The 13,576-nt window shown below is 41.7% G+C and overlaps 2 protein-coding genes across 3 annotated transcripts in view; both read left to right on the top strand.

Moving 5' to 3' along the window:
* The window catches only part of LOC145469043 (uncharacterized), a 29,979-nt gene extending 25,662 nt beyond the window's left edge, over window positions 1-4,317 (top strand). For both annotated transcript variants that reach the window (XM_081452695.1, XM_081452694.1), the window contains 3 exons: window positions 18-222; window positions 1,972-2,129; window positions 2,739-4,317. In XM_081452695.1, the coding sequence (XP_081308821.1) occupies window positions 18-222; window positions 1,972-2,129; window positions 2,739-2,867 (492 nt within the window). In that variant the 3' untranslated portion in view covers window positions 2,868-4,317. The remainder of the gene's footprint in view (window positions 1-17; window positions 223-1,971; window positions 2,130-2,738) is intronic.
* A 2,143-nt stretch (window positions 4,318-6,460) lies between these two features.
* Window positions 6,461-12,657, top strand: LOC145470255 (uncharacterized). The gene is made up of 4 exons (XM_081454086.1): window positions 6,461-7,401; window positions 10,152-10,202; window positions 10,922-11,095; window positions 11,828-12,657. The coding sequence occupies exons 1-4, from the start codon at window positions 6,679-6,681 to the stop codon at window positions 11,966-11,968; spliced, it is 1,089 nt and encodes a 362-aa protein (XP_081310212.1). The 5' UTR covers window positions 6,461-6,678; the 3' UTR covers window positions 11,969-12,657.
* The last annotated feature ends 919 nt before the right edge of the window (window positions 12,658-13,576 follow it).

Genomic DNA, 13,576 nt, shown 5'->3' with positions numbered 1-13,576 from the left:
TCTTTTGTTATCTATAGATTGATATCGGACCCGAACTCGCCTCCCGGATAATCCACAAAGCTCAAGTGTTCTCGTCAGGAAAGAAAATCCCAAGGGAACAGAAGGACCCGGGACTCTTTGAGGAAGCACAGAGTATTCTCTTCAAAGAGATGCTTCCTTATTGGGCGGGATTCTGCAAACAGTACACTCAACCTGCAGACGAGGGAAAAGTGAAACTACCACGTAAGTACTCGTAATCCCACTGGAATAGGCCTTTTGCAACAGGTGGTCACGTGACGTGCTTTCCAAGAACGCATTAGTCATTGGTAATGCATAATGTTATCAGAGATAGAACGAACATTTACAAATAAGCTTACATGCAAATTTGCAGGTTTATATCCTTAAAGAGCGAAATTTCATGGATATTAGAAATTAGAACGATATGTAAGGGAGAGGGTCCCCAGTAGGTTTGGCGGGATGCGGGATTTGGCTTTTTTTCGCCGTGATATTTGGGATTTGAGCTGAAAACAGCGCGGGGGGAAGCGGGAATTACAGTTAGGAGCGGGAGCGGGATTTCGTGTTTTTATATGGTTGGGATGCGGGATTCATAAGGAGAACAGAGCGGGATACGAGATTTCAATTCTTACATGACCTTATAAATTGTCATTGACCAGCGCAAAAACCGGCAGAAACGCGCGTATGGTTGTGTCGGGTTTCAAGTAATAGATAATGAATAGCAACAGCTCTGTATCCTGTCAGGTTCTGTCAAACGTATCCATTATCGCTTGACTACGTTAGCATCATGAGACTGAATGAGGACCTATGAGGTCTTTGAATCCTAGTCCTACTGATTGCGATCATTTGTGTTGAACTCTGACATCAATGACATCTGTGCATTACCGACATTTTCAGTTGACGCTTGTGTCTGTAATCTTGGTCCCCCGATCCTTTCTAGTTTTTCTAGTCTTTCGACCTTTTCCAGAGCGCTTGGTTTGTCTGGGCCAGGATGGCCACACCGGATGACAGTGATAGTGACTTACCGTACGAAGTATGCGACATTACGAATTGCCTCGCCATATATTACGAAAAGGATGCGCGAGCAGGAATGCCTTCATTAGGAAAGAAAAGTTCTGAGCCCAGATTTCAAGGAAAGTGAAGACGCTGAAAGCTTTAAAAGAAACTGTCAAGTGTATTTACGGGCCATCTCTTAAATATGGGAATGAACAATCTTTTTTTTCACTGATACGTGGACAAAAGAAAACAAAGCAGTAAACGTTTTACGGAAAGAAACGTTATAATCATTTGTGCTTACTTATCTGCTACCCACTGAATTCTTTTGTGATCTTTTATACGATATCTATTTTTAAAAAGTTTCTGTGTCAATAATTAAATTATTAATTTAACAAATTAATAATAACGTCTTTGAAAAGTGGGCGGGATCGGGATTTCCAGGCAAAAAGGGTCGGGATAGCGGGATTAACAGGAAAAAATGGGCGGGAAAGCGGGATCTGAGAACCCTATTGTGGACCCTCTAAGGGAGGAACCTGAGGGAAACACGTTTTGAATAAAGCTTATAGGGGGATTACCGCGGGAAGGAGACTCATATAAAAAGGACAGGGATGCTCCTCGGAAATATCGAAAAGGACCCCAAGAGGTACCAAGATGCTGTTTTGTGTGCGTGTCTTGAAATATTTTTCACTCCTAGGAGGTGCCAATTCAAAAAAAAAAAGCTTATCTCGAGTTCCCGTCATATATTTTTTGGCCGAATACCCTAAAAGTTACCGCAAAAGCTCCTGCTGTGAACCTTTTGAGGCTGAACACTCTGAGAGGTACCAAAACCGCTCTTTTAACCCTTAAAAGGTAGGACGAGACACCCCCGTCCTTTCTATATTGGAGTCACCCTCCCTTGGGGATTACCTTTCATTCTCTCATTGTCAGTCGTGTCAGTCTCGCCAGTGTAGGAAGCCTCACAAGTAATTTTTCCCCACCCAGCTACCAAGCAAGAGAAACTCCTTCAGAAGCGTTATGCGGAGTTCCTGAAATATCCCGCGGTTACCAAGGCCATCACGCTTCCACTATTGCTCCCTTCTGCGCATGGTCAGTCCAAGAGTGAGCTGACCTTTTCTGTGTCAGACGGAATGAAATGGAAGGTAAGAAGAAACATTGAGCGCAAACAGGTTTATATTCCGCTTGATCTCAGGAAATACTTTCCTTTTACCTGCACGGTTGCATCACTTCCCCTCTTGCTTAAGAGTCACGCCTGGGTACAATAGCCGAGGAAGCTTTAAGGCGCGCAAAATACAACTGATAAGCAAAGTGAAATCGTTGCAGTCAGTGCACTAGACATTCTTATAGCTTAGCAGAGCACAAGCTTACCGAGAATACCGCAGTCTTTAATTTAATACTAGGAATCTTGCGTATCACAGCTTTGTCGTATGAGCAAATCTAAGCTTGGCATAGTGTAGTATTCTACCCTGGGTATTGTTATTCATGACATGGTAATGAGTTATGGGGAATCACTCTGGCCTGGGACAAGGCTAAGATCAGGCGAAAATGGAAGCGGACAGCTAGGTCAAGCCCGTCTCACTTGTTGGGGGGGGGGGGAGAGGGTGGGTCGCCAACCTCTTCGCTGTCGCGACTTCGAGTAGAGTAATGGAATGGAACGTGTGTAAATTGATTTATACTGTCATTTCCATAATCCCTAAGTCACATTTATACCGCGTATTCCACAGTCTTACCAGCTGTTCCTTATTTTACAGGAATCTAAGGACCTTGAAACAGCTAGTGTCGCGTCGAGTGCAGCCGGAAGTGCTCGAGGTAGACCCGCAGAGAATGGGCCCACGATGGACCTGGCCAATCAACAAACACAAGTAGAAGTAAACACATGACAAAAGGTACCCTGTGATATGGGTCTCGCTGGCAAACCATGACTGGTGCCCTCAGGAAGGCACCTTCTGCAGGCCATAAGGCTTCCAAGCAGCACTTAATTTACTAATAACTGGAATCTTCTCTCGAAGGTTCTGTGATTGGCTCTTAGGCCCAGGCCACAAGACGAACTTCACATGAGAAGAACTAATTTGGAATTTGAGTCGATCCAAACGGGTTAAACTTGACCGCTGGGTCAATCGTTCGATCCGTCTGAAGCAGACGGACGAACTCAGTTGAGTCAAGCGTCGAACTTATCATGCATTAACTTAATTCGCTGAGTTTAGTTCGTTTCATGTGAAGTTCGACGTTTGGTCTGGGCCTAAGAAAACTGTTTGTAAAACAGAAGCTTTTCATCTTCGCAAGTGTGATAAACGTCTAGTTTCTCCCTACAGTATTAACACATTGTCAAGCACACAGGTGATGACAAGAGAGAAACTCGTCAAGTAATTGACATTTTCCTGATAAAACACCAAACTCTCAGAACCAAAACTAACAGAAATGTATGGAATAAGTAGGGAGAATTTATATTTTGAGCATGACATCAGTAAGTAGGATGATAAAGAGCTCTGGACTTGATTTTTTATGTCATACCGCCTAGTTATGTTCAGAGGGTTTTGTTTGAGTTCTTTGATAATCTTATGCAATCAATTACGTACAGCCTTAAATAAAGAGGCGCAAAATGTTCCCATTTAAGCCCCGTCCACACTACACAGGAGGAATTTGAAAACGGAGGTTTCACTCTGAAAACGCATCAAATGTTTTCCGTCCACACTGCGCCGGAGGAATTTAAAAACTCAACAATAATCAGTCATTTTGGATTTGTGTTTGACGAAAACTCGGTCAGGGAAATCACGTGATTATCGTGACGCCATTGTTTTCGCAAAGCTCCGTTTTCAAAATGTTTTCCGTCCACGCAAAAACGAAAAGCTGGCGTTTTTCAAATTCCTCCTGTTTGATGCGCGTTTTCGAAAAGCTCTGTTTGCGTGACGGATTATTGTAGGTTTAACCGTAGAAATAAAGCTGCGTTTTCAAATTCCTCCGACGTAAGTGTGGACGTTCCCTTAGTGCCAATAAATTTAAAGTGAAATGTAAAACCCATCCAATGTTTGCTTTCTGATAGAAGACAAAAATCTTCGGCTGCTTTTTTTCAGATTTGTAAAAAAACGACAGAGGGAGGCTTTATGTAAATACCAATCTAAGCCTTCTGTGAGTAGTATCAGCTAAATAAATCCTTCAGCAGTAATTATTTTTACATCAATTATTACTTGTAAAGTTGAGCAGTGTTCCAAATACTTTGCGCATATTGAGTCGCGCGATAATATTTATTTTTGTACATTATATTTTTGGCAAAGTATAGAATTTTGTAAAGATATTTTTAATTTAAATTAATAAATTCGATTATTTTGTGAATCTTTTGTTGTAGTGTGATATTTGTCAAGTCTTTCTCGAAATTTCCAAGCCAATGCTTCTAAAGCACGCTTGCATTACAATACCTGTGTCCATGCTAAAGGACACAATCATAATTCGATTATTTCTTCTACGCAACTTAAAACTATGAATCATTCTATTTTTTTCGGACTGTGTCTTCCTGGACTCACTGAAAAAAAAATTTCAAATGTTGTTTATAGTGGTCAATGCGCTTAGCTACACCTAGCTAGTCACTGGCATGTCACTTAAACTGAATGAAAGAAATACGCCAACTAAACACAAAAGGCTTAGAAATCCCAACTGGCAGGAGGTAGACCAGTTGCCCATTTGCAAGCATGACTGCATGAGGAGTTGAACTAGGGTCTACACAGCAATAACTCCAGCTTAGTGGTCAGAGCGGGACTTGGGCCCACGATCTCGGGATTTCAAGTCCGGCGCCCTAACCACTCGGCCACGCTGCCTCCTCCCGCTACGTTACCCACAATTCTAACAGGAGGGTCTTCATGGGTCGAATCTCAGCTATTACTGAAATGTTCGGCAATCAGCTATCAGTTAAAATTTCATGCAGTCTATCGCTAAACTTCTCTTACTTCATGTCTTAGCAATCAGCCTGACCATCATTTCTCAGCTGACTCTAAAAGCTTTGACCTATTCTGGGAGCGGTGATGTTTCTCAACGTCAGCTCCACAAAGGTGTTGGTCGTCACAGTTAGCCCCCGACCACCCTACACGCCGGAGAAATTTGAAAACGCGGCTTTATTTCTACGTACGGTAAGGCCTACTATCTGCACTAATCCGTCACGAAAACCGACGGAGCTTTTCGAAAACACTCTAAAAACCGGAGGAATTTGAAAACGCCGGCTTTGCAATTTAGTGTAGACGGAAAACATTTTGAAAACGGAGCTTCTGGAAAACGATGACGTCACGATAATCATGTGATTTTTCAGTCCGAGTTTTCCTCAAACACAAATCCAAAATGACCAGTGATTGCTGCGTTTTCAAATTTCCCCGGCGTAGTGCGGACGAAAAACATTTGATGCATTTTCAGAGTGAAACCTTCGCATTCAAATTTCCCTTGCGTTGTGTGGACTGGGCCTAATCTCTCTTCCAACTTTGGCCGAGCCCTAGCCCCAAACCTCAGAAAGGTTGAATCCTCTCTCCAACCCTGTAAATTTTACCAGGGAATCGAAAGAGGTTAGTCCACTCTATTGTTGAGAATCCACAACTCATATTCGGAGGTACGCACGTGCATACGTGCCTAAACGGTCGCTATGACCCTGCGCCGTTTCCTGTGATGTGAAGAAACGGTTGGCCAAACGGATTAACAACAACAAAAACAACGACAACAACAACAACAGTCTCTAATTGTCCCACAGCTTAATGAAGAGTAAAATGGTCTAAAATCACCCTCACCGTTAATTGGAGGAGTTGTACTAAACCTAATCTGGTATCATTGCGTCACGACTGAAGTTGATGTGCGTCATATGACGTCACCGTCACCGGAAGTCAAGCGCGAGATTAACATCGACTTCCGTAAGTTATTTTCAGTGCTGCAAAATTAAAGAACTGAATGTCAGTAGCCTCAAAACCTGCCTGTAACAAAAAACCACCTTTGGGGCACATTTATCAAACTTTGCAACATTACTAAGAAGAAAAGGTCTGCTGACTTTTGTACATTGTTTCACTAAACTACTTGTTGCGTGCCGAAAAATCTCTCTCCTGAATTACGCTGAAAGGCAAATTACCTGACGAAGTTTTAGGTAAGAACTTTCCTGTACTATTTCAGCTACTCTTGTTGGTTTTCTTTGGTCGGTTTCCACACTTTAAAAAACTAAAAAGAAGTCATAAAATTTGTAGTATGTTATTTGTTCACAAATCTTCGAAAATTGTCTGAGATTACTGTCTAAATTGAAGTTTGGTTTTCCGGACTTCGTCCAAAAGCCTGAAAGAGTTTAATTGCTCTTCAGCCTCCGTACACGAAGAGCGAAAAAACAAAAATTGTTCTGTCTCGACTGAGATGTGTAAAGAAAATTCCGGAACTACCAAGTTTGACTCGACTGGGTTCTCAAAAGAAAATTGAATCAATGTTTACCTTTCATGCAAGCCGACTGAATTAAAAGGAGCCAGTTTATTGCCGGAGCCATCAATCATTAATCCTAAAATACATTTTGCATCGAGGTAGTGCAAACAAACTTTGTCATTTGACCTTGCGGATGCTTAAACGACCCGACGTAAATGCTATTCGCACGTAGGCAGGCTGTAGAATGTTGACACCACACTCGACAGAGGATACGGTTACGCGGAACATCTTGAAAAAGAGAAATTTGACTATGCCCTTGATGATATGAGCGAGTACCTTGCACAAAAACGTTCTGTAGCGATGCCTGTAGACTTCATGATTGACAAGACAGCTAAAGAGGCAACTCACGGTGCTACAGTAAGCCGCGAAAGCAGTTTTAGCAGTGTGGAATTGGCCGCTTCGAATTCCCTCAGTCGCGAGAGCAGTTTTTCGAGCGCTGCCAGTAGCAGTGGAAGTGGAATTTTCGACGCAGATTCTCCTCGCCCCGCTTCTCGATCAAGTTCCTGGAGATCGAACGAAGACCCCAGCGAAAGGCAGTTTATTTCGAGCGTAACCGATCAACAGTACCAGAGATTGCATAACGCAAGAGCGAGATTTCGCAAAGCCAGGGAGGCCCCGTCTAGTGGGTCCTCTTCCACAGAAGCGTTCCACACTCCACCCGATCACGCCCGAACTATGACGAAAATCAAGCGGCCTGAAGTCCACGGACGAAGTGCCTCTGAGCCTGAAGTCTTGTCGAAGATCTCGAAGTCCAAGCTTTCCTCCAGCCCTGCAGGTTTGGTTATAACGGCGCCGCCGGTAAAGGGTTTCATAGAGTATCGTTTACGATCTCGCTCCTTCACCGGAGAAGACAATACGGAAGAGGATAGAATTCTCAAAGATTTCTCCCAGTCACTCCTGTTACAAGTCCCAGACAATGGTGTGGAGGGTATAAAGCGGTCTCCCCCAGTCAGTCGCCGGAAAGAAGCCAAAGAGAAAATGGATAAGGTATATACCAACTTAGATTTTACTCTTCATTCAATTTTCCAGTTATAACGGTCTATTTTTTAAGACTCTGAAAGGAATTTCTGTCTTCGTGCTAAATACTTTGCATCGTGCGTGGAAGATAGCAAAATTTATTCTGTGCATTTCAATTACTGTAATTGTTTTTGACAACAACTGTGCCAACACAGGATAACACGGCTAAAGTATGCAATGAGCTCGAAAATCCGTTTTCCAAAGAAAGCCCTCACCCACGCACTTAATTTTCCCACTAGGAAAGGCACCTTCGTACAGTTGCAATCACGAAATCTCCACTTTTTGAGATTTGTGTCTTTAATTTCTCGAGAGTCCTAGATCTATATCTTGCATACAATAAGTGGCGTGTATCGTACTTCCACTTCACTTCTCCTATCCAAGCGGAATATCAAAATTTACAAAGGCCTCGACTGAAGCCGTCTATTGTATGTCTATAAGAGGGACTTTCCGCGTTTTAGCGCGTAGCAGCTCTGTTACTGGCCAAATTTCTTTCACCACTGGAGCATGCGCACATGCCGTTTTCTAACTCGCGCTGTATAGTGGGATACCCAACAACGCGACGAGAGACGAAGCGACTTTACTAGTTTGCTGGGCACCCACATTCATGATCAAAAAGATTTGGTCAAATAAGATATAGGTAGGAGGCTCGGGAACGTTCTGCTCGATAGCTTTCATTTGAATGGTCACACACCAGGGTTTCATCCACAGACTTATAAGTTAGAACCACCTTGTACAGCATAATCAACAGTACCACATGAAAGTACTGCTCAAAAGCTTTCATTTGAATGGTCACACACTAGGGTTTAATCCACAGACGTAAACGTTAGAACCACCTTGTACAGCATAATCAACAGTACCACATGAAAGTACTGCTCAATAGCTTTCATTTGAATGGTCACACACTAGGGTTTAATCCACAGACGTAAACGTTAGAACCACCTTGTACAGCGTAATAAACAATACCACATGAAGGTACTGCTCAATAGCTTTCATTTGAATGGTCACATACTAGGGTTTCATCCACAGACTTATAAGTTAGAACCACCTTGTACAGAATAATAAACAGCACTACATGAAAGTACTGCTCAATAGCTTTCATTTGAATGGTCACACACTAGGGTTTCATCCACAGACTTATAAGTTAGAACCACCTTGTACAGAATAATAAACAGCACTACATGAAAGTACTGCTCAATAGCTTTCATTTGAATGGTCACACACTAGGGTTTCATCCACAGACTTAAAAGTTAGAACCAACTTTGCATTGCATAACAGTAACACATAGAAAAGAACCACGGGTTCTCATCACTTAGATTTCATCCACAGACTTAAAAGTTAGAACCACCTTGTACAGCATAATAAACAGTACCACATGAAAGTACTGCTCAATAACTTTCATTTGAATGATCACACACTAGGGTTTCATCCACAGACTTAAAAGTTAGAACCAACTTTGCATTGCATAACAGTAACACATAGAAAAGAACCACGGGTTCTCATCACTTAGATTTCATCCACAGACTTAAAAGTTAGAACCACCTTGTACAGCATAATAAACAGTACCACATGAAAGTACTGCTCAATAACTTTCATTTGAATGATCACACACTAGGGTTTCATCCACAGACTTAAAAGTTAGAACCAACTTTGCATTGCATAACAGTAACACATAGAAAAGAACCACGGGTTCTCATCACTTAGATTTCATGCACAGACTTAAAAGTTAGAGGCTTTTTGATTCTGGAAAGGACAAGGGCAGGAAACTGGCAAGGATCAATAGAACTTTGCTTTACATCCCTGCGGTTAGAGGTAGAGAGGCTGGCTTGGGAATGTGATAATACTAACAGACCATAACAAAGCTACTGACTGAGAGAGAAACGCAAGGTGTGCTTAGTGACTTTCTTCTCCAGTTTTCCAAAGTATTTTTTTCAAATGGAGAATCTGCTGAAGGAAACATTTTCAATTGGGACGCAGAACCGACTTTTGTCGGATTTCAATCTAGCTTGTGTTGTAAGTTGTGCCGTAATTGAACCATATGGAACATATAAAACCTCTTTTTCTCCACCTCGAGTTTAATTGTTTTATGAGTTACTCTTGACCTTTTGTTCTGCGTCAGTTAACACATCAATAGTTACTTTACTTATGAATCTTGACAGCACATCGGCGAAAGTAAATATGTGAAGATGAGATGATCATGTCCCATCTCACGTAAGCTGGCATAATGAGTTCATAATGTACTAGTTCTTTCAGTGTTCGTCGAGAATACATGAAAAATGTCACTGAAAGTTTGAGACTTAAACGTCAGCGGTCTCAGAACTGGTAGCCAACATCTTTTACGACACCTTTTCCATTTCTGCCATCCATTTTGCTGTAATTATTTTTGGGCGGGGATACCAAAGATCGTAGAGTAATCGGTGTTAAACGCGCAAGGACGCATAACAGTCTTGAAAATTTGACTCTCTCCTCTCACTGTTGCCATTATTGCACAGATTACCTATAAATCTTCTTCGCGTGTCAAGTAATTTTTTTCCAATAGTGGGTTTAGGTTGCTCGATCCCTACGTTCATACAGTCTCGACATAAATGTCAATTCTTCTGGTTATGTACACCTATGGTCTTCAATAATTTATTTTATATGTATAGCAAGTTTCGGTCTTACGTATTAACAGGAGTCTCTCTAATTTGCTCAACTTTGGGAATTTTTCCTTTTTTGCTCTTTAGACTTTGCGGACAGCGTCCTTTTCAGAAAAGGACTACGAATTGTTAAAGAAGGTGAGAAACTTCTTAGATGTTAGAAATTTAAAACACTAAGGTAAAATACAAACTTCGCGAGGATAAGCCTCCACTCTTAGGGCTGGTCACGCACTCCTCCCCTTCTCCACGTGAGGGAGGAAAGATTACGTGATGAACACCAAGGAGCGTCTGCATAGGACTGGGAAGCAATGCGAGGATTGAATCCCTTCGTCTTCATTGACCGGGGAATTTAAAAGTAGGCCCGCAACGCGTAAGAACGCTTTGTTGTTTTCTAATTTGTTTTGTTGTATGTTTTAGGACTTACGCATATGAAAGTTTCTTACTTCATTATCATATTGACAAGTTCTGTTTTAAGTCACTTGTTTAGTTGAACTTCTTCATGTCCAGTGCAATGGAAACATTTCTGTTTCTGATTTTTTTCCCATGCACAACTTCTAATTCAGTGACCACTCTCGCTCAAGACGATAAATGCTAACTTAGGAGCCCATCTGTTGAAGAGTGCATCTTAACCTACGATTAGACGTTTTTTATCGAAGCGGTGGAAGAAAAAGAACTCTTGATCGTAGGTTGAGTGCATCTCAAATATTTTACCCTTAAATCGGCGTATTTCTACTAATAAGCTAAGATTATTTTTCACAACAGTCTTGACTCATTTGCTCGAGAGGAGACGAATATGGGAATTTATAGGCATAGAACTATTGCATTCATGTTTTTCTCTCAATCTTTTCTTGTAACAGGAAAAGGTCGATTTGCAGAAGGAGCGTGACAATCTGAGACATGAGTGTGACCGCTTACAGTGTGAGCGTGACGCCATAAAGCTGGAGCGTGACACTCTGATACGAGAAAAAGAAGAGTTACAAGCTGAACTGAACAACAGAAACGACATCATACATCATCTTCAAGATCACGTGGTAAGTGACATATTTGCCGCACGTCAGGTGTGTGTGGAGTTGAGTGAGCCCGATTTATATTGTTTGGCTGTCAGCTTGGTTTCTAAGTAACATATTGTATCAGAACGACTCACTTCCAGAGACGTTATTTTCCCATTTATGATGAACCATGCAAAATCCCTCCGTTGGTATTCTTTTCAGTTGATCGCGAAAATGTTTAAAGGATAGGTAGCCATACTTGTTTCCGCAAGTATGGTTTGACCAAATCTTCTTTAGCTAAAAGCTTCTACTTTAACAGTAGAACCATATCGACAAACCAGTGTGGAAAGACGGATCTATTAAGACTAGATCATGAGTACAAATGCTGAAAGGATAAATAAACTTTGGGACCTTTCTGAGGAGCAATATTGATTCTGGCTTCAAAGGCATCCCGGTTCTTATAGACTACACGTAGTCCCTTTTTCGCTCAGTCCGTCGTGCGTGACGCGAAAGAGGAACGCGAGAAAAAAATGACTGCGCGAAATCCTGGGGCCAAGAAACACGCGATTTTCACCCCCACGATTTCGTGCATCCATCCATCAGTTTGCCACGTATTTTTTTTTTGGGGGGGGGGGGTCACGCTCGACGGACTAAGGGTCACTAGGCGAAAGAGGGACTACTTGTAGTCTAGGTTTTTACGACAAAGTTGCGAAATTAGACTTTACAATGTATGGCCACGCTAATTGGTGTATAATTTTTCTTATTTCTTTACAGACCATGTCAGTTCGCTCCTTAGCGGTGAAAGACGAGACCAAATCGTCCACCACGAAACAAAGGTCAAAGTCCGAAGTCCGTCGACCTGCATTCTATTTCCCGGATGAGTTAGCGAAGACAAACGCTTATACTTGTCTATAAAACAAAACAATTCAATGCTTTTCTCCTTGAATTAGTGATTACTACAGCGCAGGACGTTGGAGGAATTCTACAAAGATATGCACTGTTAATTAGCCATTAGGGACAAAGAACTTTGGCCTAAAGAGGACAAAACTATTGCCGTTATTGACTTGTACACAAATTTCGCTAAAATATAGTCGTCTGACATGCCTTCATGTTATTTGGAGGGACAGTGTTTTTTATCCGTAGAGAATTTGTTATTTTGCCATTCGAAGTATTTTTAACGTAGGTAGTACCCACGGGGGAGGTCTCCCATGTGGAAAGGTCGAGGATGCTCGTCGTTTCGCTTAAGGGGGGTAAAACACGGATTCTGATCTCACTTACGATGTTCAGGAAGAAGACACCACCATTTTTTGCCGTTAGCTTTTAGAGTTCAAATTTTCCGACGAGTATCCACGACCTTTTCCTATAGGATTCCCCCTCCCCCCCGCGGGATATTACTAAGTACGGGGATTGGCGCCTAACGCGGTTAACAGTAGAGTGGAAATCAATCAGCACTCGTTGCGGACCTATCAAAAGTCATTCCAGTTCAGAGAGTTTGATATTCGTCCAGACTTGGCCAAATTATTTAATTTCTTAATTCGTTTTGGTTATCTCTCTGTTTGATAAGAAACCGGTGTTATAAAGATAAATTAAATATTGATTACTCTTGGGAGTTGAATGGTTAAGAGTTATCTCGAAAAATCCGTATTTTTTAAAAAGATTTCTTTGTGTCCATATGTTTGCATTAAAACATTAATTGACACATGTTCATTTTACTAAAAGTGATCACGCATCTTGTGTATTTTAAATCTTAATGCAACGTTACCCTTTTTCGAAAGCGCCATCAAAAAAAAAAGAGAAATAAAGATTCCCCCCCCCCGGAATGCTCAACTTAGTACCCAGCTATCTTCCTAAAACCAGTGGCAATGGCATTTAGCTCTAGAGTAGGATCCGGGGGAGGGACTGGGGGGGTTGCACCCCCCTTCCTCTGAGCAGTAATTTTTTGTCATCTTTTTGACCTTTCATAGAAACAATGGAATAAAGTTGTTTTATACGTAGTTTTTAACTTCCACCAATTGACTTATTGTCAAGTTGAGAAAAAGATAATGTACATTTCACGACTGCATTATTATTTTTATATTTCTGGTTGAGAAGCAAGATAAACTCAAGATTTTATATCATCCCTCCACAAGCGCTTTTCAAGAGTCAGAGACGTTTGAAATGGCGTTTTAGAGGGTAAAATCGAAAAAATTTTCCTGTGAGGGATGATCCCTGACCCCTTTAGAAACTCACGAATGCGGCCCGCGTTCGCCATCCACGACCATCCACGCCAATAGGATCGAAAGTGCAAACCCCTCTCCCTTTCAGGGGTTCCTGGGTCCCCCCTGATTTATTCAGACGTCGTCCAATTCAAGTGATAGGCAGAGTAGGACTTTCATATTCGTTTGTTTTCCGGTTCCCTCTGTTATTTCTCTTTTACACTTTTGCGAATCTGAACTGGTTTTCCAATACTCTACTCTCCTTGCAGTCGTTATTAATTTTACATTGTCACAAAGGCTATGCACTTCTTTGCCCACATGTTTTCTT

Source organism: Orbicella franksi, chromosome 15 (assembly GCF_964199315.1).
Source record: "Orbicella franksi chromosome 15, jaOrbFran1.1, whole genome shotgun sequence".
Taxonomy (NCBI): Eukaryota; Metazoa; Cnidaria; class Anthozoa; order Scleractinia; family Merulinidae; genus Orbicella; species Orbicella franksi.
This window is presented reverse-complemented; position numbering and strand designations above follow the sequence as displayed.

Bases quoted from the DNA above. Each gene is read 5' to 3' on its own strand.
- LOC145470255 (XM_081454086.1), top strand. From the start codon at position 6,679: ATGAGCGAGTACCTTGCACAAAAACGTTCTGTAGCGATGCCTGTAGAC. The intron at 7,402-10,151 runs GTATATACCAAC...TTTGCTCTTTAG, and splicing joins CCAAAGAGAAAATGGATAAG to ACTTTGCGGACAGCGTCCTT. The intron at 11,096-11,827 runs GTAAGTGACATA...ATTTCTTTACAG, and splicing joins ATCATCTTCAAGATCACGTG to ACCATGTCAGTTCGCTCCTT.